Source organism: Branchiostoma floridae, chromosome 7 (assembly GCF_000003815.2).
Source record: "Branchiostoma floridae strain S238N-H82 chromosome 7, Bfl_VNyyK, whole genome shotgun sequence".
NCBI classification, from domain to species: Eukaryota; Metazoa; Chordata; class Leptocardii; order Amphioxiformes; family Branchiostomatidae; genus Branchiostoma; species Branchiostoma floridae.
In genome coordinates, this window is record NC_049985.1 from 14324110 (window position 1) to 14350793 (window position 26684).

Below are 26684 nucleotides of genomic sequence, written 5' to 3' on the forward strand. Positions count from 1 at the left end.
GACTTTATGCACTAGTTTCTACACCCTGAGTAACCGTCCAAGTGTTCTGTTTCTTCTCCCCAACACTGGCCAGATCTTTCTCTTCAATGCTGCTATCTGCAACACACAGAATGGTAGGGACTTCTTTATGAGATAACCTTTAGACAGGCTATATAAGATATGTGGCACTTACAACTCCTAAGCTGTTTGACATTAATTCAGAGTGCAATATGACAAGATCCCAACAGACTGGTGCAAAGCCTGCAGTGTTACATGTAGGTGAAAAAGCACTCAGTTTGTTGACTAATACGGAATCTGATAAAGATACAAAACACAAGCTGTTTGGGAATTCAGCATACATGTTGCATCACAGACTTCAAATTTAACATATCATTCTCTCTATATTGTAATATCTAAGATTTGTGCAGAATTATGGAAATATTTTCATTGAAGGACAGCTCAAAAAGTCTGTTGCAAAAAAAAAGTGCATATTCATAATCTACCAAAATATTTTAAAGTGAAAGACAGCTTGCACTAAAGTTAGTAGGGGTTAAAGGGCACACAAATGAAGAACTTGAAATCAAAATGAGGCAGGAATTTACACTTACAGTAACCGTAAAAGGGACAGAAGCATCCGATAGCCCTAAGGTGTGTGAACAAAAACAGGAGCTTACAGAAAATTAGGACAAAATACAAGAAAAACGTATTTTTTTCTACAAAAGATGCTAGCTCGTATGTAAATTCTACATCTACAAATAGAATATGGGCTTTGCTGTCAGAAAAGAAGATGTATGCTTATCAAGAGGTGAGATATATACATCTCCTAAAAAAAAGATGGTAATGATGACCGTAGCCTAATACATATTGTAGCTATAGTTAGCATATTGGTAGGTGTTTGAAAACAATTAGATTATGGCCACCTGGCAGATTTCCATGGTATTGCAGCAGGATTTCCTGTTTTGGAAATCCATGTTCTTGACATTGGTCATGATTTTTGAGTGGTAGATAACTCACGATATACATGATGTGAAAGGATAAGTGTGTAGAAGAGCCCCCTACCTGATTGGCACAGAATGACCACAGGGAGAACAGGATGAGCGCTCCCATGGTGAGGTGCGTCAGGAAGCGTAACCAGTCTCTGTACGCCCGCCACTCCCGTAGCTCGTTCATGTGCAGGAACCTGTTCCTGTATTCCCGCGGGAGCTCAAACTGCGACGGCAACGGAAACATGGCTTCGTAGAAGTCCACAATCACGGCCTTCACCAACTGTGCATCCTTCTGCTTGTGGTCGATGTTGTCATTCAAGCACACAAACTTCTTCGGGTTCTTGCGAATGTCATCCAGTTGACCTATGACCTGCGAAACGTTGGTTCGAATCATCTTGAAGGCCACCTGGTCTTCACTGACCACCTCGTACTTGAACTTGTTCTTCTCCTTGTAGCTGTTGTTCAGTAGCTTGACCAGTCCATGGCAGTGCAGGACGAGGGACCTGGTGACCAGGGGCATTCTGGGTTCATAGTAGTGCTCCTGGATGCAAATAATAAAGGGTAGGCTTTTAAATACAATGTTTGGAATATATGTACAGTCACGCAATTCACTACTACAAGCAACATAACAGTAAGTTGATCTAATTGTATGCTGTTCCGTCAAAGGCATTCAAATACAAGGCAGCATGACTATCTGTAATATTTTTCTTGTTTCTGTGTCTTATAGGCCCATGTGGGCTGGGTGACTTGCTATTGCAAGACACCTTGATAAAAATTCATTCCTTCATTCATATCATAGAGGTTACAATGTACAATGAAAGCAAAAGTGTTCTTTCCAGGATACAAATAAAATTGTGACACTCTGCAGGCGTTTTTTTTAGAAAAATATTGCAAGAGGGAGCACTGCAATTGACCTACCAGGATGTGGAGTTTTTGAAAATTCTAATTCAAAATTAAGGAGCATTCTATGGCTTTCAGTAGGGGCCAAAACTACTACGCAGACAGGTCACTGTTGAAGACTGTGGCCATATGTGATTCCTGGTCAATCAAAATTTTACGCTTGCCAGAGGATCTGCTCCCCAGGGAAAGGGGGGCATGATCAGGGCATGAGGGCTAAGTGCCCCTGTTCCCTTGTTCAAAAAAAATTCCTGGAAACAATTGAGAGGTGTACCCACCTGTGTAGGAGGAATGGTGGCAGGTTCTGTCAGGTTTTTGGGCAGGGAGGCGGAACAGTTGATGAGGATCTGCTCCAGCTGTGTGAGGTGCTGCAGGGCCAGGGGGAGGTCGTTCAACCTCGCAGCCATGGTGCGCAACTCCCGGTCAGACAGAACGCCTGCAGAGATACGGAAAAAATTGAATTTGACACAACTGCTTGAAGGTTAGACATCCAGGTAATGCTAATCCAAGTTTATCCGCAGGGTAACCTACATTTTGTATATCCGTTGATTTTAAAAACAGGGTATATAGGGATAACAGACGGTGGTTTCAACCTGCAATCTTTCAAAAAATACTGAAGTTTAAAAACAACCATCTGTCGACTTGATATCCCTAAATACACTGCTTTTTAAAACAACGGATAAAGGTTACCCCGCAGATAAAGTTGAATTTGCCTTACATTCTTTCATAAATTGGACATACATAATGAAAATTTGTGGGCAATTTCAATCGCAATATTGTTTGTTAGAAAGTGTCAATAACTGAAGGTTTCAAATTTCTTAAGGCTAAAGACACTTAGTCTAGTAATAAGTATTTTGTGTGCAATACAAGTAAATGAGGGCTTGTAATTGTGCAAATAAATGTATCTCAGACTCTGTAGTTGACAGCAATGTTTTTATCTACCATTCAAATATTTAAAATAATATGCCATCTCACCAAAATGCTTATGTATAGCTGTTTTAGCTGTTTTACCAATGGTCTAAACCAAATTCAGTCTTTTGCCACAAGTGTTCTTTTTTGCTCAATAAATATAAGCAATACTACAAATATTATATGTTTATGATAGAATCCAACTCACCTGATTTGTCAGTGTCGAGTGAATCGAAGATCTCTGTCACGTTTCTTGGCTCTTTCTCGCTCATCAGATAGTAGAAGTACGAGAAAGCAAACTGCATGTCTTTGGAGTGCCTGATTTTGTGAGAGGACGTCTCATCAAACTCTCCAGGTAGTTTGTCTTGTAGTTCCTTCATGATGGTAACGTCAATCATGTGGGGCATGTGTGCGGGCACCTTCCTTGACTGGAAACCGTACGCTTTGTTGAAAATGCGATTACTGTGGCGCAACGAGTCCGCGAACGTATCCGTCAGCTGACGTGTTCTGTGTGGCGGAGACTTGTATAGTTTTTCTGTCAGAAGTTTTTCTTTTTCCTTCACCAACTTGCTGAAAACACCCTGTTTCTCCCATGGCAGGAAACTTCCCAATAATGAGTCGGCATCTACAGCTTCCCTACCACTAAAGTCCCTGGTCAATAGTCTTCTTATTGGAGGATTGTTTTCTTCAAAATCATTGTTATCATTTTTAGTTTTCACCTCGTTCACATTGGCTGAGAGATTTGCCCCTTTACTTTTGTCTAAAGCTCTAACTTTTGACTCTGTAACCAAGCTTTTAATTTCTCCACCTTCCATGTTTTGATCCATATCAATGTCTCCTTCTCCAGCTAATGGCCTGTTCACTTTAGCTTGTCTTAAAACGATTTTTTCATCATTCGCTTTCTGTTTTTCGCTTTCATCTGGCTTGACTTTTAAAATCTTCTCATCCTTTTGTCTCAAAACTTTTGAATCCAGCTGCTGACTGACTAAATTTTTCAGCCGTTTTGTTCCAATTGTGACTTTGGCAGCCTCTCTACCATGATCCTTTGTGGCTATCCCAAGATCCTTTGCTGGATTCCCACCATCCTTTGGGGGCTGACCTTTCCTGGTGTTTGTCCTCCTTGCTGGACTGTGTTTGGCAGCTGGGGAGGTTTTCTTCCTCTGAAGCTGTTTTAATGCTTCTGCTCTCAACACTTCAGGAGGGAAGTTCTTCCACAGAGCTGCAACTTGCTGTTTGTACCCCTTTTCTGAGAAAACAGTACAAATGGAAAAGAAATGGAAATACTCTGGAAAAATGCAGCATAATCATTGTTAAAAATATTTTCCATTTGTAAATAAAAGCCTAATTTTTTCTAGATTAAATATCACATTACATGGGAGTATACAAGAATAGCAAAAAGGTATATTTGTACTAAGTAAAAAAAAATAGTCCCATAGCCTTTTTTAGGCCATAAGGGGTAGTGAGTACTAGATATCCACTGTCTGTGTCTAGGCATGGTATTGGAAGGTGGAAGCCATCCCTCTCCTTCCATCACCTATTGCCTGAAGTCAGGTAACCATTTTTACACATGGATAGAGTGGGGTAAGTCATATAAAGTGTCTTTCCCAAGGAGACATTGTCTCGCCAGGGGCACAAAGAATTGACCTCTCATGTCTGCTAGGCTAGCAACTGGGCAGCTACATGTATCAGTACTCAGAATACTTAATTTCTGCACTTAATAATGTGATTCTTAATACCAAGCATAATAGTTTACCTGTTAGTTCTCCTGCATCCAGTTGCCCTTCTAACTGCTTGAGTCCTGTGCTCAAATCCTCCGGTATGAAGCTCATGTTGTTCACATCAGGCAGAGACTCTGGTACCTCCACTGGTCTAATGTCTCTCTTCACCTATTAGTAAACAAATAATCATTTCACATTGGTCTCCATGACAGCTAGGTGTTTACAGAATGCAGTAAACAACACGCCAATACACAAAGGAAAATCACCCTGATTTGGTACTTGACAGTATGACAGGGTGCCTTTTCAGCATGTACATGTATTATGAGATGTATCAAGCAACGTCCAACCCTCGAAAGACAAGGAACAACAGATGTTAAACCAGATAGGGAGAGAGAGAGAGAGAGAGGGAGAGAGAGAGAGAGAGAGAGAGAGAGAGAGAGAGAGAGAGAGAGAGATTCACAACATTTGACATTGTAACATAGTAGGCAGTTAAAATACCACATTATTTGTTCCCCTCTTTCTATCACTGCTAGTGTAAGAGTAAGAACTAAGATAAATGGAGAATGAAATATTGAATATTTAGGACAAGATTATGGTTTGAAAGGGAATGATCTGTATTCCAATAAGGTCTTACCTTTTGTGAATTGTTTCATCAGGTAAGTACAAAATTAATGTACATCATTGACTAAAGAGACTCTTTTTACACATTCATCATTGCTTTATTCACAACAACATTTCGGTGACCATCTGTCACTTTCTTCAGGGTAATTTTGACTGGTTCATATTGTAATGCAGCACAGTAAATATAATCAGAATCTGATAAAGCAGTCTGCACATTGTAAATACTTTATGTTTGTGACCGCATCTGAACTGTGAGCAGTGATACCGGTACCTGTTCTGCAGTACAATGTGAACCAGTGAGAATTGCCCTGAAGAAGGTGACAGATCACCAAAACGTGTGAGTAAAGCAATGGTTAGATATATAAAAAGAGTCTCTTTACACAAGATCTCACCTTTGGTTGCAGCTTATCTTCAGGAACCTCCTCAAAAGAGATGAGAATGTCTTCCTCGTATGTGTCCTCTGTCTCGCTGGCCACAGTGGCGCTAACGTTCCCCTCCGCTCCCGTCTCGTTCAACAACAACGATTCCTTGGGCCTCTCTTTGGTGTCAACGGTCAAGTTGAAGGCCATGTAAAATTTGTCATTTGTCTCCTTGTTTTTGCCTGTTTACAGAAAGAGTTGTCAATGACTATTTTGTATTGTACATTAAAACCAACTGTATTAAATCTATAACCGTATACTTCACAATACCTGTATATGAAAAACTATTCAAAGACAAATTAAAGTACTAAATCAAATTCAACTGTAATAGAAATTAGTACATGATAACTAAGACTTACATTTATGATTTATGTTGAAAAAAGAAACACTGTCCATTCCATAAGTAGTATGCAATACTAAAGAATGATGAATGTTAAGGTATAACGGATAGTGAATAAGGGACAGTTATGGCTGGAACTTACCAGTGAGGTTGAAATGTAGAACAGACACATTCTTGTTGGGAAAGAGAACAACGTTCAGGGTTTTGAACTTCTGTGCAACAGTTGCTGCTCTGATCACGCCGTTGTCATCATACTTCCCCTCACTCACAGATATACCTAAAGTATGGTTCAACAACATGAGTATATCAGTCTCTTAACAATGGATGGCAACTTAAAGAGTGTCTTTCTTCAACATTTACAAAGCTGGCAACATACGATAACATTAGTGGCAGCAGTGAGTGATTATACTCTGCCACTGATCTTAGCTTGAGCAAAAACTGTCACAGTGGTTAATTTTAATTTTAATTATTGTTCTTTGTAGTAATATTCAAAATCAAGAGCACATTCATGACTGTACTGACTTTTCTGTAGTGTCATAATTTTTTTAATGAATCAATGAATGAAATGAATAAACTTTATTGCTTGACAGTTGTACATATGGCAACAAATACTAAACTACATAGTTTTTTTTTTTTACAGAAACAGAACAACAAAATATCATCCATAACATTATAACTGGTTTACAGTACAGTCATATGTGAATGATCTGGTCTCGCATTTGAAATAATGTACTGTATTATGTACATGTACATTGACCTTGTAATTAGACATTGCTTCATGGATGAATACTGTAGTAGACTGAGGGTTAAGTTTCCTTACCTTCAGGGAACACAGCTGACAGGTTAAAGTACATCAGGTGTTCTCCCTCCTTCAGGTGATACAGGTGAACATCTGGCTGCAGGTCGATCTTTGTCAGCTTGTCAAAGTTAGCCGTCCCACAGTCACCAGCATCAAAACCACATTCCAGCACATTACAGGCCTTTCAGGTGAAAGGAATCCAGAAATTATTCCCTTCTTATAAAAATAACATAATAATTAACATTTTCCTGCAGGCTAGATTTACACAGTCTCCGGGACATCTTGCGCTACAACAGACTCTGCTGGTATGGCCATGTGCAAAGAATGACCCATAACAACTGGCCAAGAAAGGTCATGAACTTAATCTGTAGTGGGCCAGAATCCTTGTGGTCACCCCGAGAGGAGATGGGTAGACAGTGTAAAGGAAGATATTAAAACTGAAAAAAGCCAACCCCTTTGACAGAGGCAGCTGGAGATCAGCAATCAGACTTTCAGGACATCCCTCAAAATTCTATAATTTTCCGTCATCCTTATTTTTCCAAGACTCTTTTCCTCTTTCTGAAAGTCCCTTTTCTGTTGTCTTTACAACAGTGACCAGCTCAATATTGGTCACTGCAAAAATCTAATAAAGAAAGACAGGCTCCCTCAACCATTTGTAATACATGTACATACCTGGTCACAGTATCTGTCAGCTAGCCAGTTGTTGGCACAGCCAGGGTTACAGTACATTACGCTGGCTCCAGCATCCTGCCCACCCCCATGCAGTTGGTTTGATCCAGCACCAGTTCCTCCAAGGCAGTCACCACCATCCCACTCACATTCTATATTTCAGCAAAAATGAAAACAGACACATGAATGTTTAAGAGGGTTACACATGCAGGTAAACAATATTTAAAGAAACAATATTACCAGTATTGAATTGTCTTGGCAGTTCATTTGATGCTGAAGAGCGATGGATGTCACTCAAAACATCCGGAAGCAATCTTTAGTGTCACTGACGAAAAACAATGGATGATGTTTGAAACGTCTGACCGTTTCCCAAATCATATCCAGTTGCTTGAGTAACTGCTTTTTGGTGTATGTTATTACCTGGATGTCTAATCTTAATCAACGAATCTTTAGTATGTGTTTAAATATCTTATCCAGTTTTACAGATGAATATACATGTATGAATGATTTAAAGTTAGGCCATAAGCTTGGTAAAAGTGTATGGGGAAAAAACATGTACATTGATTTCAGGACACGTCAAGCAATAAGCAAATAAAAAAGTAAACGTAAACAAACAAACAAAAAAACACACACCTGAATTGTTACAAGCCTTGTCACAGTAGTTGTCCCTAATCCAGGAGGAAGGGCAGCCATCTGCACAGTTGGGGACTGGCCAGGCAAGATAGACCTGGGGGAGGGGGGGCATGACCTCTTCATTAACAATGAATGTTCCCCCACATGTCAATGGTGAAAACCTGATGGCAGAGCACATGTGTGCTTCCAACTTACATGCAAAAGTTATACATTTATGACTGGTAGCACAAGACATTTTGTTTTGGACTACAGAATAAATAATGTTTAAATGTTTTGCTGGAAACTTGGTGTTTTCAATGTTAGTACATTTTGAACATGAAAATAAAAATCAAATGTTTTAAGAACACTAGTTCATGTTTGTCCGTGGGGTAGCCTATATTTGTTTTGTAACAGTTATAAAATACAGGTATTGAGGGATATGAAGTGGACGGACGGTGGTTCTATACTGCAAAAGTTTGAAAATATTGTAATTTGAAACCACCTTGTCGACTTAATATCTCCAAATACCATTTTAAAACAGCTGATATAGGTTACCCTGCAGATAAAGGCGAACTAGTATATATATATGAATGGTTTTTATTTCGCATCAAGCGACAAACAATAAGTTAAAACATACAATGGCAGCCTTTATTTCTTTGGCTGAATTGCAGTATGCTTTACACATGTTACAATTAAAATGAACAGCAATAGAAGTGCACAATTCCACACATTATAAACCATAACAATAATCACTTTTAAAATATCTGTGTATACTTTCAAAGCTTATCTATGCCTCTAGCACTTTGAACTGTTTAGCAAGTCGACAAGGTAGGGTAGTGTAGTCTTCCTATACCTAGCAGTTCTACAGTGGAATTGTGTTATCTGGTGTTTGGACCTGAGGTTTCTGCCATGTAGGCTCACACGGTTTGGCGGTAGCCATTTTGAGAAAGACGAGGAGCTCAGCAAAGAGGTACCAAACTTTGTACAGAGTTCGTGCCGTCTGTTGCACAGAGACGGAAGAGACAACTGGTGTAGAGCCATGTCGTAACTAGCAAAGGTGGAACCAAGAATTATGCGGCAAGCTCTTTTTTTGTACGTTCTCTATGGCCCTAGACTGGGCACTAGTGATTCCTGGGTGCCATACCGGACACGCGTATTCTAAGATTGGTCTTATAAATCCACAGAACACTAATGTCAAGTCATGAGAGTCTAGACCATGTCTCTTTAACACTCGTAACAGGTACAGCCTGCGGCTGTTGACGTGGATGTCCCACTTAAGGTTAGCTTGAAAGATCACCCCTAGGATCTTCGCGAATTCAACTACTTCAAGTGTTGTTGACTTAACAGTCACTACAGGTGGGGGAGGAGGGTTTCGCATGAAGCATATGAGCAGTACCATGCACTTGGAGGGGTTCAGCTGCATGTAGTTGGCTTCTGTCCAACGAACGAGATTATCCACGTCAGTTTGCACCGTGGAGTCATGTGTAACGTGCCTTGCCTCCGACAAAGACATGTCATCAACATACTTCCAAGTCTCGGCTGAGTCTTCGCTCACCGGTGACGCGTCATTTATGAGCGCGAGAAACACAAGGGGACCCAACTTGGTTCCTTGCGGTACGCCACAAGTAAGCATTTCCCAGTCAGACACATTGTTACATTGAACCTCAATGCACAGCCTACATGTACATTTACACACAAATGTATGTACAGAAACTGTCAATAATAGCAGTATACACAATTAAGTATACAAATGTAGCATTGAGAAAGATCAGTGGTTAAATAAAACCCCTACCTTTTGCCCTTGTGAGTGTGTGTAGAAGTCATCAGGCCACACCTCTGCACCAAACATCACGTCATCGTTCAGGTAGATAAACTTGTTGGACAGACCCGGGATTCTGTGCAGGTGGGCCTCGATGGCAGGGGAACTGAAGGATGGGAGGTGACTGGCATTGGGGAAAAGGTCACTGTGGGTCACTATGGTCAGTCTGGGGTTGTCCAGGTTGAGCCAGGACGGGATTTGACCGTTGGTGACGATGTAGACATTGCGGACCCACGGCGCATACCTCTCGATGGAGCGTAGGGAGTACCTCAATTCTTCATTGTCTTCAAACCTGGAAAATAAATTATGTTGAAGAATCGAATATTGAAATGTCAAACATGTTTCTTACCATTTTGTAAGTATTTTTCACATATCACATTTGAAAAAAAAGATTTAACGGTTCTTGGTGGATGTCAAAGTGCAGATGTTGCCACATTGGTACACCAAATCTGTCGTGTGTTTTTTGGCACATAGTTAGACACACTAGCCATACTTGACATGTAGAGGCTCAGTGGGCGTCACTCTACCATAAAGGAAAGTTGTGTTAAGTGCCTTTCCACAGGGCACAACGTCGGGAGATGGTATCGATGGTATTGAACTCAGGACTTCTTGATTCTGAGCCCAACGCGCTACCAGTTACGCCACACTAGCCCCACTATCATACCCCCGTATCATTTAAACGTTACTATATCAAAATGTTCACAAAAAAAGGGGAATATATCTTTTTGTCAACACATCAGCAACTGTATAAGTGAAATCGTTATCTCTTTGAGTACCTGCTTGGTGCAATGTCTTCATGGAAGGACAAATCATCTGTCAGATCCCAGGCCAGACTGGCAGCTGTCAATCTTATTGTGTCATTCCCAATCGTCACATTAGTGACGTCTCCATCCTGGAGGAAGCCACAGGATAAAGTTATAACAACATTAACTGACAGAACTTCAAGGTAAGAATACTGTAAATGCAGACATGTTCGCGATGGATTTATGTTCGCGGTTTTCGCGTTGGCCATTTCACCGCGAAAATAAACCATCGCGAACATTTTTCCAAGGCATTAAGATACTACAGTGCATGGTGCTACCGCGAAATTAAAACCACCGCGAAAAGTCCCTTTTCCCGCTACCGCAAAATTAAATCCCCGCGAAATTAAATGCATTTACAGTAATAGCAACAATTAGAAAAAAAAAACAACACAATATACATTGTGTCATATTACACATATTCACAAGAAAGATTTGTCAACTTGATAGGGAATGACACATTGATAGTGTAAGAGATGGACTGACAACATAAGGGATGATCTTCATCTCAACCTACACAGTGCCAACCCTAAAGATAGAGGCCACTGGTGAGCTGACATCTACGTGCAAGCATGTCTAACCCTCGCCTGACGGCAAACAACAGACCGGATAGTGAGTGTTCCGTTAAAGGCTGAAGTGTAACCCTGCTCAAATTCAAGGTTAATCAAATAAGTTGTTAAACATTTAAGAGCTTCTTTCCAACTGATGTTTCACATACCTTTAGAAGAAGGTCCATGTCATTAAAGTCTGGTACATCCATGACTGCCACCCTCTTTTCTAGGTACACTTCCACAGAAGAGACTTTCTCCCTGAACTTGTCCTCTAACATGGACTTGACCTCTTGTTCGCCCTGCCGCGGCAGGTGGGTGACCATGACCGTGTCCTTGAGCAGCACGCTGTGAGGTACCGTCCAATCGCTGGTCAGGTAGCCTTGTTGTAGCGAGACGTTTACCCCGTTGACCTCCATTGTTTCCTTCAGTATTATGTCAACTACGTACGCAAAAGGAAAAATGGTTAAGAAATGGTGAAACACTGTATACAGGCTACTAGACTACAAAATCTTCAGCAAGTTAAAGTTAGTAGCCTCAAACAAAAGAAGAAGAATGCCATGTATATATATATTTCATTGATATGAAATGTGGAGCAAATCTGCTCCACCACTGGGTTGTTGCCAAAATAGGTTTTGTCAAAGGTCCAGGAAAAGAAGTATTATGAGTTATAAGTTATCATAACTCATGTGTAATTTGTACAAGAATGATAAAATAGTCTTGCAATTTTGCAACTTTCATGATGTGACGCTCATTCTTCAAAAGCGTTACAAACTTCTTGTAACGTCACATGCAATTATTGCTTTGAAAAGGCCTTTAGTAAATATGAAACATCTTTTACAAAAAAAAAAAGGATGATTTTCCTAGTCAAAAACCTTCAATAATCAAAGATTTTACCTTCTACTTGAGATGAGAACTTGATGACAGTGATATTGACGGGTGGATCCCCCAGTGCGGTGTGGTGTTCCACACTCCTGGCCAGCAGGAATACTGGGAACTCTGCACGCACTTCCGGTAACCCCATGGTGGACGGCAGCGGTGGTACCAACACTACCGCTGGGACAGACACACAGTCCTTCAACTTACACCTGGTTATACTGCTGTCATCTGTGGTGTGGTTGGTTTCTGGGCCTGTCTTAGTCCTGAAAAAAAAAAGAATTATTATCAAAAATGCTTCATATACAGCTGTTCCAAAGAAACAATAGTCATTTCCAAAAGATATTTCCAAAGAAGGGCATACATTGTACATTGTAGTATACTAGACAAGTTTTACAAAACACAATAAAATCAATAATGGTACATTATTTGGACAAAAGAACCACTGAGTTGGAAATTTGCCCTCAGGCTGTATGAAGATTCTATTTAAGTCAAACCCTTTCTTTCATCTCGATGGCCTGTTCAGTCACATGGCCACTTTTCTACATTGATCTATATATCGTGTATTAGTTTTAGGATACAAGTGATATTGGCCTCCGAAGATCAGTGGGAAGGTTGTATACATGTTGCAAGTGTGGATGTACAATATTCATTCTTGCCTAATAATGAAGGAATGCAGCAAATTTGTCACATCTAACAGCTTTTTTACACATCTAAATATTCTTTTTACATTGTACACAAGGTGTATATGTAGTATCATACAGTACTTAGCAAACTACTAGTAACATAATGTAATTTGTGACCCACTTGTTGATCTCTAACTCCATGTCCATTTTGAGTCTCCGTAGCCCCTCCAGTAATTTTGGGTCCGTCCCGTTCACCCATGTATACACAACATCGATGGGTACAGGTAAACACAGGCGATCCTGGAACGACTTGCTCGCAATGTTGTCATGATAGGCGCTAAACATGGCTGCATATTGGTCCTTACTCCATTCTAGCATTACCTGGGGAAAGTGTAATGTGATAGGCAAAAATTAGTGTTTACTTAGCAAGCATAGGACATATGAAATTAAGATATTCTCACTGTAACGTTTTATGGCACACAATGGTCAAAATGTTGTTAACTATATTAGATCTCCTCCTTGTTATCAATATTTTGAACATAATAAAACAGCAGTGTTTCCATTAAATATTCTTCCTTATCTAATATAAACCTAGATGACTATGATTAGGTCCTTTACAATGTTGTTAATTAGAATACTGTACATGTACCACCAAGATGACCATTTACATGCACTTGCAACAATAATCAATGGAAAAAAATGGCAAAAACAATTTTAAAATAGTGCAAGTACACAGTACCTCTCCAAACTGAAAGGCTGACACTGCGAGTAACAGTAGTCCGCCGAAGCACAGCACAGTCCCATAGCGATGTGACAGACACGTGTAGGTCTGTCTCTGGACCAGCTTACACAGGGTACCCAGCACCATCATGAAATATCAACAGTAGCTGCACAACTTCCAAATGTTGTCTGTTGCTAGGTTGAGGTCATAAAACTGTTATGACGTCATTGGCTCCAGTCCACTTCTGCATCCCTAGCGCACCGGTGTTGCATTGAGAGTGCATTATATTGGTGATGGTGTCTGAAAAACAGCGATAACTCCTAATAACTGTGATATTACAGAACTTATAATGATATCTGTCTTTCATGCAATTGTTTTGTTTACATTCATGATAACGCAAACATTGGAAAAAATAATATTTGGTTCTGAACACTAGTACTAATCCTGAACAACTCAAAGCTAATGTTAAAATTAGCTACTAGTACATTGCTGGCTGTGTTCATGTGCAACCTCTTTGGTCTGACTATACCTATTAACGTTAATACATGTATGTAAACTAATAAGCTACACAGGTAGCACCATGGTTCAAAAATCGAGGTTTCATACGTCGGTTTCATACGCGCATGAAATTCATCCGCGTATGAAACTGCCGTGGCGTACCAAATACTGGGCCGGGCCGGGCGATAGGTGAGCGTACCCGAGTGGTTTGTTACATTTGCCGACCATTTTCGTACGTTTGTCGACCATTTTCATAAGTAAGCTGATCCGAAATCGGGTCCGGCCGGGCGATAGGTGAGCGTACCCGGGCGGTTTGTTAACGAACGCCGCACACTAGTTCGTTCGTACCAGAGTTTCATACGCGCATGAAACACGCGTATGAAACCCCGGTTTTGGGACCCGAATGCTAACTCAGCTACAATGAAACATTCATTTTTTGCCACTTGCAACATTTGTGTACTGTCGACTGAGAAGGATATGGCACATGCTTTTTAACAAATGTTTACGGTAAAGATGTTATCATTTTGTCTGTACCCAGTCTCCTGGTGTTATTCTTATTTTCTTGCTCTTTCTATGTCCTGTTTGTAATAAATCTGTTTACACAAAAACAGGTTAGTCTACTAGTAAATCACAGACTTTTATTACTGTCTTTAAGTTCTTTCTTTGCTTTACTCCATCTGTACATGGCCGCTCAGCAAAGCAACTGCAACTTAGCTACAAGTTGTACAGGTAGGGAAGGTAGAACCATAATCTGTTTCTTGTTTTGTGAACGGATCAAAAAGCAGCTGACTCTGTGCCATGTGGTAGTCACATGATTCAGGGGCTTGCAACTAAAAACAAATTATTCGTTTGACGAGTGAAAGGCTTATTTCACAATATCTGCACCCTTTTCAACTATGGTAATGCAACTGACTATTCAAAGTGATTGTAGATACTACGATAACAGTGATCAAAGTCTAAACAAAACCATATATCACGTAACTACAGTACTATATGATCACCTCCCCCTTTCATAAATTTTACCGTAGCCCACCAAATCAGCTCACATTTTTAGTCAATATGAGCCTTTTCCAAAGGAATTTCTACAGCTATAACAGTCCCAGTTTGAAGATAAGTGCTTACTTTACTTGCTTGTTGCGGACAAAGACCTTTGAGTGGAAATTCGAGACCATAAAAACGGAAAAGATAGACAGAATCACTGCAACTTACCATGAATCGGCCATGATAACTCGCTCTATGGGTTTGAACCTTGACCCTTCAAAAAGGGATGGTACAATAATATCTTAAGTATGTTGCAAATACCAGCTAATGACCACTCAATCAACTATCAATTAACAATATGAACATCCTTTTTAAGTATAAATTTATATTTTTATATCTTCTGTAAAGTTTGAAGACATCATTTTATGTTTTTTTAAACATTGGCGACCTATTGCAAGCAAATAATGTACTATCCTCTTTTAGGTGACGTCATCGAACATATTTTGGAAACGATCCGAGCGTTTGGAGGGAGATGCCGGTAAGCGGATGTTTTGGTCCACTTTGCCAACATTTTGGGGCATATAGATGTAGAAACGGGGTAGATGATTCCTTCATAACATAGAGAAACGTGGGAACTTATTGACTAGAAGTCTAGTGTCGACTTGGCTATTACTTTTCGCAAATATATCGTGGTTTTCTGTCTGACAGTTTTATGGGGAGGGGGGCATACATAATATTTTGCGATATAGCTATTACCGTTTCAGATCGGAAGGAAATATATGGGTTATGGATTTGAATAAAAGCCCTATTTTGACGAGACCTAAGCTTTGACCCTACTTTTCATGTTTTTGGAATGGTATTTGTAATGACTTTCTCATATTTGGAACGCAAATATTGACATCATAAATCAACCAGAATCATTCACTGGTAATCATATTTATTTTTCATTATGGCCAATGTTAGTCTGAAAATGGGAATTCGAGGGTTGGAAAGTATTACAAATTCGCCCCTCATCACACGACGGTCTGGACAGTTCTTGGATGGGGGACCAACCAGGGACGTCCGGAATTCCGGATTGCTGTAGCCTCACGAAGCTTTCCACGAAATCGTCTTCCGGGAGGGACATAAAAAGGGGGTCCCGTGCTCGAGGAGGTGCCTTGACCACATTAATCAGCCTCATTACTCATACTTTGGGTACCTTCTGGCTGGCAAAATACACCAGATGATTATTAATATAGATCGTTTTCACAATGACGTCACAGTCGCGTTCGAACGTTCGAACGGCCATGTTGGATGATAAGCGGCTCGATCTCCACACGGCTGTGTGTTGCACGTGGTGGACCCGTTCGTGGAAAGAAGCCGTTTTTATTCAGAAACGGACTGGATGTTTGCCGTGCTAACTGCGAGTTCCATAAACACAGGATACGGCCTACTCGCCGTTTCTATTCAACAACATTACCTACAGTCCGTCCTCTTTTCAATAACGTGATTAAACCACTCTCCTACCAGCCCACCAACAGTAGCCCTGCCGCGGAGTTTATGCATGCTTTTTAAAAAAACTTTTTGGGAGAAAGTTGGTTTCTGGTACAGGGTATGTCATGGACGTATACCATGTTACACGAAAATGTCTGCAAGCTTGTTCTATTTCTTCTTCATAAAACACGGCACATCGCGTCCTGAGCTGTGAGTGATATTTTAGATTTTTTCACCAGTACTGCCCCCGATGTTCTGTCGATAATCAAGCGAGGATTAAAAATTGCTAGGCTTGTTCACGAGGAACGAAATTCGAACCTTTTTACCCACGATTGTGTAGCTGGTAGAACAAAACAAAAATTTCTTCAGCCGCAAACTTTACCTAAGGCAAGACAAAACATCAATGCGGAACTTACACGTGTAAACGGGCACAATACACCCCTCACGCGCATCTCAATCGTTGTATCAGTTTTACGCTCAGCACGGCCCAATACGCTTACCTAAAAGTATGAGTTGAGGTGTGTATTGTGCATACGACTGGTATGATCATATGAAGAAAAATGTCAATACGAACCTCATATGGACTTGATATATACGCTCGTGTGACTGCACCTGAAGGACGCGGTCACACATGCGTATACATTCAAGTCCGTATGAGGTTCGTATGAAATTCTTAGCCCCCACCATGCTCCACAGGTTGCTGGGAAAATAAAATTGGACAAATATATACAGATAACATGCCAGAGGAGTTAGCTAGGTCGCAGGCCATACTCCCTTGGCCAACTAACTTCTCTAGCATGTTATCTGAGTGTCTATATTTGTTTAATTTCTGCTTTTTCCAAGTGATATATAGGGACCTCATACGAACTTTGATAAAGATTCTTTATAAAGACACGGCAAAAGTACAGAGACTTTCGTAAGGTCTACATGTATAACAGATATACGCACGTGTGACGGCACCCTTTCACAAAACTTTGACAGCCCCTTCCGTATCTCGCACGATTTTAGTACTGAATCGACAAAGTGTGGCGTGTCTTCCAGCGAGCTTTGCGCTTGTGACGAGGGAAGTTTCTACAAGTCGACGTCTGGTCGAGTTCTGTCACCTCCATGCCGCGACGGGCACTAAACGCAATTTGGCATCTGACTTAACATGTGCTAAGCATTCTCAGAGTTTGAACTTTCAGTATTAAGTGCAACGTTACAGTCTGTCGCAATAACGTCAGCGCTAGCAGCCCTGATTCGTATGTTTAACGTTAGTTGATCAACTGAATTGTAATTTTGTAAACAGACCTTTCTAATACACATGTTGACAAAGCCAAAATACGGAAAAAAGACGCGCGCACGAACTATTTTAATACCACTATCCCGCTGGCCCCCACTATCCTCTTGCCTCACGGAGTTAGGGTCGGGGAAGTGCTAAATTTTGCCCCTTGTTAGGCAAGTGGACAGTGAGGGCCAGCTCGTGCGCGTGCGGTGAGGATTGGTAGCTAGTCCTCTGCACGCCGCCTGTCAGTGAAAGGACATCACCAAGGGTAGCGTGCCAGGTACAGTGAATGATCGCGGTTTTTGCGAAGTCGCTTCACCGCGAACTCTAAACCACCGCGAACACTCCATTTCCCGCTACCGCAAAAGTAAATCCTCGCGATCGGCACCAGCATTAGATCGTTGAAAAAAGTGCCATTTTTAAAAGTATATAGATCAAGACGTATTATTGCAGCTGTCCTGATATCTAACCTTGGCTACATCACTTAATGATTCACAGAATGGAGACAAAACAGCACACTTGAACCCGCAAGTAACTTTGCTGGTGCTCTAGCTGGTGCCGTTCTGTGTTCTAGTCATCCAGGTTATCATCCAACATGGCGCCCACGCGTGATCGAACGGTTTTCGAACGTTCTGTGAAAACGATCTATTATTACAACACAGCAATGGGTTTGATATCTTTTTAACTGCCTTGAACACAGTAATGGCAGAGCCATAATCTATCAGCATTTTAAATCAGCACGATTTTTTCGTTCTAGAGTGACAAGAAGGAGCGTGACTCGGACAACGTCCGCGTGGTGGTGCGATGTCGCCCCATGAACGAGAAGGAGGTGCGCGAGCAGTACAAACAGGTGGTCAAAATTGACGAGGTGACCGGTCAGGTGACGGTCACCAAGCCCAACTCCCCAAACGAGCCTCCCAAACAGTTCACCTTTGACACAGTCTTTGGCCCTGACTCCAAACAGGTGGATGTGTACAATCTAGTGGCCAGGCCCATTGTGGAGTCTGTACTGGAGGGATACAATGGTAAGAACTGTAACAGTTATACTTATAAATAGTAATGATTTGGGGTTGCTACCGGTACCATGTATTGGTGCAAAACCGTTTTTTCTTGTTAGACCGGTGCAGAAAAAAAACGGACCCCAAAAAAATCAGTAGACCGTATGTTAGACCAATTTGAAAATGAACAGATAATGTCGGCAGGCATTCACATGTTTTGGTGTTTACAGGTCCAAGAAAAGAACAAAATTGAAGTAGAGAAATTCTTGTCCATCAAATCTGTATATACACTGTGCATTGTGGCTAACACTTAAATTCATTTTATTTCAAATGTATTAAAGACCTAAACTAACAATACTCTGCATGTTTAGCTTTACAGTTCTGAGCTATGTGTTCTTTCCTCTCAGTACAAGTATCAATGCAGAAGCTCTGTATCTATATATTCCTTTTTTTTCCTGCAGGAACGATATTTGCATACGGACAGACAGGCACAGGGAAGACCTTCACCATGCAGGGAGTGAGAGACAAGCCTGAACTCAGAGGCATCATACCAAACTCTTTCGCACACATATTCGGGCACATCGCTAGAGCAGCAGACAAGTCAAAGTGAGTGACTGTGTTCTAACTTTATGCTCATTGCAATTCAATTATTGAATTCTTGCTCTGAATCCATTTTATAAATAGTAAACTCGTATGAAATGTATGTTCTTGAGGACTGGTTGAAGCGCCCTGGAGAATATCTCTTTATAAGTTGATGAGTTTATAAGATACACGTACATGTTGAACTATCCTGTATATTTTGAATCAGTTAAAGTTTAATTTCCAACAGAAAAAAATTATCATGATATTGGAGTACAGAATATTGGAATGAATCTGTATGTGTGTCTTCTTTTTGTATTGTTAATTAATGGTTTATTTGAAATTTCCAACATGAAATATCGGTTATTGTGTTAAGGTACATGTTGTATTCATGAACTCGATGTCTTTGTATTCCAGTTTCTTAGTCCATGTATCGTATCTTGAGATCTACAATGAAGAAATCAAGGACTTACTACACAAGGACCAAAACAAAAGATTAGAGGTTAGTTTTTCTATCTTGTGGTAATGTCATAATTGAAGAAGAAACCTGCATGCTAGATATCAGTATCCAATATTAAATCCATAAATCCGCACAGTAAATGATATCTATTTTTTGTCTGAATGTGTAGGTAAAAGAGAGGCCAGATGTGGGTGTTTATGTGAAAGATCTCTCTACTGTGGTGGCCAAGAATGCTGATGACATGGACAGGGTCATGACAGTCGGGGACAAAAACAGTAAGTTCTGTTGTAGTCATGAATAATGTTCAATACATTAGAAATTTTTAACCATAACCAGATATTGCATCATTGACATTATATGAATATTTGTCAGGGTACTAAAAGATAACAGAAGCTATTAACACAAGTATGGTGTACCGGTACAAAGCCATTTTTTTCTTGTTGGACCGGGCCAGAAAAAAATGGACCTGAATAAAATCAGTGGACCGGATTTTTGACCTATTAGAAAAGGACAGATTGTACTGGCAAGAGTCTGTGTATTTTGGGGCTTACCGATCCAAGAAAATAATGAGCAAAGTAGAGGAGAGTTGACAGTCATTTTTACCAAGTTTCAAGTAAATTCTACAGTCCAACTTGATCTAAGTTAACGGAGGCACTTAGCGTTGTTTACATGAAGATACCTACTTCACTAAACAGATTCCTTTGTGCTGAAATGGACCATTGTTTTGAGTATCGCCCATTAACAAATTTTCACAAACAATATGGTTCATGTCTGGACCTGGATCTGATCCTCTGGACCTGGACCATACCTACCCGTACCCACCCCTAAACGCAAGTGTCAAAATTTTATATACGTACCTGAATTTTCTAAAAGTGTTGAAATCATATGTTTATGCTCTCTTGTCCAGGGTCAGTAGGAGCCACCAACATGAATGAGCACAGCTCTCGTTCCCATGCCATCTTCACCATTGTGGTGGAGCAGAGTGAGAAGGGACTGGATGGGAAGGACCATGTCAGAGTCGGAAAACTGCATCTTGTGGATTTAGCTGTAAGTAGCTAATTATAAGTTTTTCTGTTCTTTTTCTCAAGAGTGTAGTTGATTTTAATGTTTATCTTTCTTTGATGTCATATTTACTGATTTAGACCGTGTTGATTTGATAATATGGATGACATTCAATTTTGATTCATGTGCACATCAATTTTTATCTGCTTCCAAAAAGAGAGTTTTCGGCCATGCCTTAAATTGTACAAATTAGCTACACACTGAGCAAATATATACCGTAAATTGCAAAAAGGATATAAAAGAAATGACTACTAATTAAATGCCATAGAATATCAATGATTAAATCATTTGGCCTAAGTGACCTTTCTGACTTGCACACCTATAGACTACATAATTGTACCTTTTTATTCTATATGCATAATCAAAGAATTATTGTCTTTTCTTCTTGTCTCTTATATCTATGTCAAGGCTATATATCATTTCATATGTTCACATATGTTTTGACTAGCGTAAGTAAAGGGAAGATAAAAAAATCGTAACTTCAAAAAGTTAAATGGCTTTCTCAAGTCAAGGACTTGTTCTCCATAAGAAGTAGTCAGATGCTCAAGCAATCCTTTTTGCAGCTACTTCTATGAAGAGGCCTTACACAATTATTTTGTTCCTAGGGTTCAGAACGACAGAGTAAGACCGGAGCCACAGGCCAGCGGCTGAAGGAAGCCACAAAGATCAACCTGTCCCTGTCCACCCTGGGGAACGTTATATCAGCTCTGGTGGACGGGAAGAGCACACACATTCCATACAGGAACTCAAAACTTACCAGACTGCTGCAGGATTCCTTAGGAGGGAATTCCAAGACTGTAATGGTAAGGAATTCCAAAATTGAACTTTTGAAGTCAAGGTTCCTTACAGTAAATGCATTTAAATTTAAGTTTGCTGGAATTTACTTTCGCGGTAGCGGGAAAATGGAGTGTTTGCGGTGGTTTTGAGTTTGCGGTAGCACCATTGACTGCAGTCTCATACTATAATGGAAAAATGTTTGTGGTGGTTTTAAGTTTGCCGTGAAGTGGTCACCATGAAAACTGCGAACTTAAAACCACCGCAAACATTTCTGCATTTACAGTATAGGGGTACTACATGTGCTTGTTGTATAAAGTTGACATATTGACATACATATACATGTACATGTATTATAGTTGTCTTAACAGTAAACTTGGTACAGTAACTGTAGTACTGGTACTGATTGTTGAGTATATGTGCCAGAAGTTAAATGTACTTTCTCAAAATAACATATATGTATTCAAAATACTCTCTTGAAATACAACGGTTGTTAATGGTATGATTCACAGTGAAGTATAAAAGACATGCTTTTTCATATTATCATTTTCATTGAAACAATTACTATCTATCTATTCTTGCCATATTCTGACAACCACAACTCATCATGCCCCCCTACCCCCCAGGTTGCCAATGCTGGCCCAGCAGATTATAACTTTGATGAAACCATCAGTACTTTGAGATATGCCAACAGGGCAAAGAACATCAAGAACAAGGCCAAGATCAATGAAGACCCCAAGGATGCCCTTCTAAGACAGTATCAGGAGGAAATAGAGAAACTGAAGCAACAGCTGGAGGATGGTAAGTAACACTAGAAAAGGTGTAAGCTGGGATGTTCCAAAATGTCAAAGGGAGGGGCAGCCCTTTTTTAGTTTACTTGTGACTATTGAAAGTTTTATGAGTTGTGTACCATGTCATATTTGCCCCTCCCTGGAAAGTTTTGAACCATCCCTTGCTAAGCAATCATCTAGATATGATTAAAATTGACTTAAAAGATTTTGTTGCTTTGGCACTGAATTTGAATTGAGACTGCAGTTTATTATTTTCTTTTTATATATGTACGGAACTTTGTTTATGTCACCTTATACATGTACATGTAGCTTTGTATGTATCAATAAATATTCATACATCATAATGTGTAAATAAACTGTGTGCAGTACTTGTCAACATTTTTTATAATCATTTTTTGTATAGTAAGATATACAGTCTGTATAGTGTGTTGTGACAGTGTGCATGGTGGTAATATGCACATACATGTGTACCACTGACTGTCATCCCTCCAAAGCCACCAGAATGCATGTCTGTGTTAAGCATTTGTCTTGTACACCAACATCTGAGTTTGATGATAAATGTACATGAAATCCATAGTAAACATAATCTTAATGTAAAAGGCTTACAAAATGGAACTCTTGTCATAACATGCCCATGATATGCGCTCTCGCTCCCCCATCCTGCTGTTCTCCATGATTTTGCTGTGCGCCAGGTGCTAGCGGTATCGGCAAAGGCAAGTCTGTCACGAACCACGGCCTGGACAGGCCAACTGATTGTGCTCTGTTCATGTATGCAGCTGATATCAGCTGATTTTGTAGTTACAGGAAAATTGGTGCATCTATATCAATGCATAATTTCATTGCTTGAAAAGGGGCATTGAATTTTTTTGTAAGAAACCAGAGGCATATATGAAAAATATCAGAATGATTAGCTAGTATTTAGAAAATTTAGATGAAGTGGAAAGATTTTTTTTACTACTTCTCACAAATGTAAGATCTGATGCAATAGGTCCTATTTGACAATAAGATTTTTCATTTTTGACCATTTGCTTAAAAGTACAATGTACTTGCTGGTGTTAACATAAAAATGGTCAGTCAAATGTTATACAGCATTGTGAGCACACTCAGTATCCTGCCCAAAGAAAAGAAGCAAACATATATCATACTTGTTATGATATAATCTCTGTCTCCCCTATAGTTTTGTATATTTATGACTTTTTGTTGAATCATGCTTGCTTAGCATTTAATGCCTGTCTGAGGTTTTACCAAGTATTTTTGTTTGATACATTTACAGCAAATAGACTGTAAGGATGTCACATTTTGTATTATGTATGGAATAGCTTAATAGCAATGGTGTGTAGAATTAGTACATTATGATCCATACCAGGGCTCTAGCCAGCGTCCGTTTTTCCGTCAATTGACAGAAATTTGCTGCGTATGACGGAAAAATTTTAAAACCAATCCGTCAACCTTGATGAACAAAAATCCTTTGTAGAACTTGAAGTAGAAGCTACAGGCGGCTTAGGGATGCCGTCCACGGCTGTAAAAGCCACAACTGTTTGTTTTGCTATTATTGTTATTGTTGACGAAGTGTGTCGGTGCCCTTTCGCATAGTTTTTCGAATAATTAGAATAATCTCATTAAAAACCTGTTTTTCAGGGTCTCTGTTCAGTCTCTCTAACTCGTGGAATAGTGTTTTTGCAACAATGCAAATTGGCTGACGGAAAAAAGTTCGAGCTGGCTAGAGCCCTGATCCATACACACAACTTCTTTTTGCAGGAATTACTGTCACATGTCTGGTTTTGATATCATTCCACATGTTGTGATGTCACAAAGTAGTCTGACATCACTACATTGTGTAGTACAAAGTCTAAAACTGTCCTTAGAATATGAGATTAAACTGTATTATCTAGTTTCCATCACCCTATTGAAAATTATATTTGCATCATTATTGTAGGAAATTTTGTATTGTATAACTCTCAGTAACACTTCTTATTCATCTGGTCCATATCTGAAAATAGTAGGCTGTATGGGTTTGATTAACTGTCATAGAAAAGCCTTAAGGACACATCCCTAACTTTGTATAGTTCCAGTGGTCACATCTTATCCAACATGATTGGTTGGTTGGTAGATTGATTGATTGATTGACAGATTGATTGCTGTTCCAGAGGGTGAAGGTGGTGAGGGTGACTCAGAGGAGGAGGAGACTGATGATGATGATGACGGGGATGACGTAGATGGAGCTGTGGATGGGACAGAACGAAAGAAAAGAAGAAAGAAAGGTATCTCAACATGAGCATATACATTATGCATCAAAATAATATGTGAATTTCAAACAGATATAGAAAGGAAAAATTTGACCATTTCTCAAGCCCCCAGTTCCCAGTGCTCTTTCTACATTCACTTGAACTTCGTTGGTAAGATAGTAATGTTAAGTTTTAGTTTGGGATACATAATATGTGATAGTTTAATTGTTGTGTTAATGTTTCTCACAGTGTGTTAGCCAGCCTGAAATATTTCCCTGTCCCCTGGATTTTGAACTGAAATCCTGTGGAGCACCAGGAAAATTTGAAATCTAAGACCCTCTGAAATGCTATTTCCTGCATTTTGAGGGGCACATTTTGCTGGTAGAGTAGACTCATCTTGGTTCAATGGCATTTTGCTAAACTTCTGAACATCTTCGCGTAATTTCATTAAAATTTTGTTTGGTATCTTTACATGCCATTTTTTGTCCATCACAGATGACTTGATATTAACAGCAGTTTTGTCCATTCCCAGCTGCAAAATTCTGTCAAAGGACGGATGCTAGCTAGAAGACTAGTTTGTCACCTTGAAGATATATTTTTTTCTAGTGTATGGAAATCAATGTTTGTCTTTTCCTTCTCTCCCCTGTTTCTGTTCTCTTGCCTGTTTTCTCCTGTATGTCTGGATCAGTAGACTCGTCTGAATCTGACAGCTCCCCTGAGTCAGTGTGTGTACAGAGTAAGTTGTCCTCCTTCCCTTGCCCAGAGGAAAGCCTCAGTCTGCCTGTGTGTCCGCCCATCTCCATCAACAGCTACACTGTACTGCAGGATGTGCCATTGCTTCAGCTTACCTCTTAGTCTGACGTGCATTTCTTACAGCCAAATTCAGCTATTTTTTCTGTTAAACATTTTGACATTTTCTTTCAGACAGACAGATGTAATGGAATGTGCAGCATTAAGGCCAAAATGTGCTGTTGTGCCAAGTTTTCATTAACCTGGTATTCACCCTATACTAGCTCCAGTCCACTCTAGACTGTCTATAATTAATTGGTAAAAAGAGAAATGATTTGTATCTATTATTAAGTATTTTATATGTTTTACATGAACATTCAAATGCCAGTCATCTTTCTATTAGCTGGTACCTGACTAGTCGTCATCATCAACATCATCTCGGGCGAATTGCCCAAACTAAGACCAGTCCCTCTCTTTCCAGACTAGTAGGCAGACAAAAGATCATAAAAGGTAGCGTGCATAGTCCAGTGGTTAGCAGCCCAGCCTCTGGGACTAGAAGCAGTGATTTTGATTCTGGCTGTTTCACTCACCTGACATCTGTGCTACCGGAAAGGATTGCAGTCCTTAAGATGGGACGTTAAACTGTGGTCCACTGTTCACTGTTCTTGTCAAAAAGAGCTATGGTGGGAGAATATCCCGGTACAATGAACTTGTAGATGCTGTTCATAGCATCTGTCTTCTCCGTCACAACCAGTGGAAGAATAGCTAAACTAGTTTGAGATCACTTTCACTCTGTCAAAGAGGTGAACTGGATCTAGAATATGTTGAATGCCAGGCTCTTAGCTGTCATACTGTCTTGTCCGTTGTCAGCTGTTGCAGCACACAGCATGCTTCATTCTGTCTCTTCAGAAAGTCACAGATCAGGAAAACTGTTCTTACATTTTCTTGTTTTTGTAGGAAAGAAGAGCAAGCTGTCTGCGGAGAAGATGGCGGAGATGCAGGCGGAGATCGAGCGAGAGCGCCAACAACTGGAGGAGAAGAAGGACATGGAGGAGGAGGAGAAGAACAGGGTCCAGGCAGAGCTGGAGGCTCGCGAGAAGGAGCTCAGCAAGTCAAAGTATGTATTGTTATTGTTATTTGTTATTGGGTGGGTCCACTACTCACTCTTTGCAGCCAGTGGCTGAATTGCGAGGAGCTTACAATAGGCAGGGCTAAATCGCAAGGGTCTGGAGCGAGCTGCCATTCGGCGCCACTCAGGTGACCTCAATATGACTGTCGCAAGTGTCTGGAGCGAGCTGCCATTCGGCGCCACTCAGGTGACCTCAATATGACTGTCGCAAGTGTCTGGAGCGAGCTGCCATTCGGCGCCACTCAGGTGACCTCAATACGACAGTAATTGCCCCAAGTACGTCCAAGTTACTGTAGGTTTTGAACCACTCACACCACACCATCGCACGTGTGGCAGGTTCTTTAACGTGCCTGGAGTATGGCTCTCCCCAGACACGAGAGTG

The 26684-nt window shown here is 40.3% G+C and overlaps 2 protein-coding genes across 7 annotated transcripts; one reads left to right on the forward strand and one right to left on the reverse strand.

Annotated features, from left to right (window-relative positions):
- Position 1: 1 nt before the first annotated feature.
- Positions 2–15092, reverse strand: LOC118419938 (N-acetylglucosamine-1-phosphotransferase subunits alpha/beta-like). The gene is made up of 18 exons (XM_035826608.1): positions 15047–15092; positions 13358–13639; positions 12800–12999; positions 12014–12258; positions 11287–11558; positions 10545–10660; positions 9742–10060; positions 7971–8064; positions 7341–7489; positions 6690–6849; positions 6012–6146; positions 5503–5711; positions 4525–4657; positions 2980–4017; positions 2141–2298; positions 1039–1506; positions 588–622; positions 2–96 (listed from the first exon to the last, which is right to left on the reverse strand). Exons 2-18 carry the CDS (start codon positions 13487–13489, stop codon positions 93–95), a joined length of 3867 nt encoding a protein of 1288 aa, XP_035682501.1. The 5' UTR covers positions 13490–13639; positions 15047–15092; the 3' UTR covers positions 2–92.
- Positions 15093–15257: 165 nt separating this feature from the next.
- LOC118419943 (kinesin-like protein KIF3A) lies at positions 15258–26290 on the forward strand (the record flags this gene model as incomplete). Of its 6 annotated transcripts, none has more annotated exon segments than XM_035826629.1 (12): positions 15258–15356; positions 18313–18580; positions 19015–19159; positions 19550–19634; positions 19762–19867; positions 20500–20639; positions 21260–21457; positions 22055–22229; positions 22912–22932; positions 24367–24480; positions 25133–25180; positions 26131–26290. In XM_035826629.1, coding segments are annotated over 12 exon segments (1466 nt in total), but the record flags the coding sequence as incomplete, so codon positions are not given.
- Positions 26291–26684: the final 394 nt, after the last annotated feature.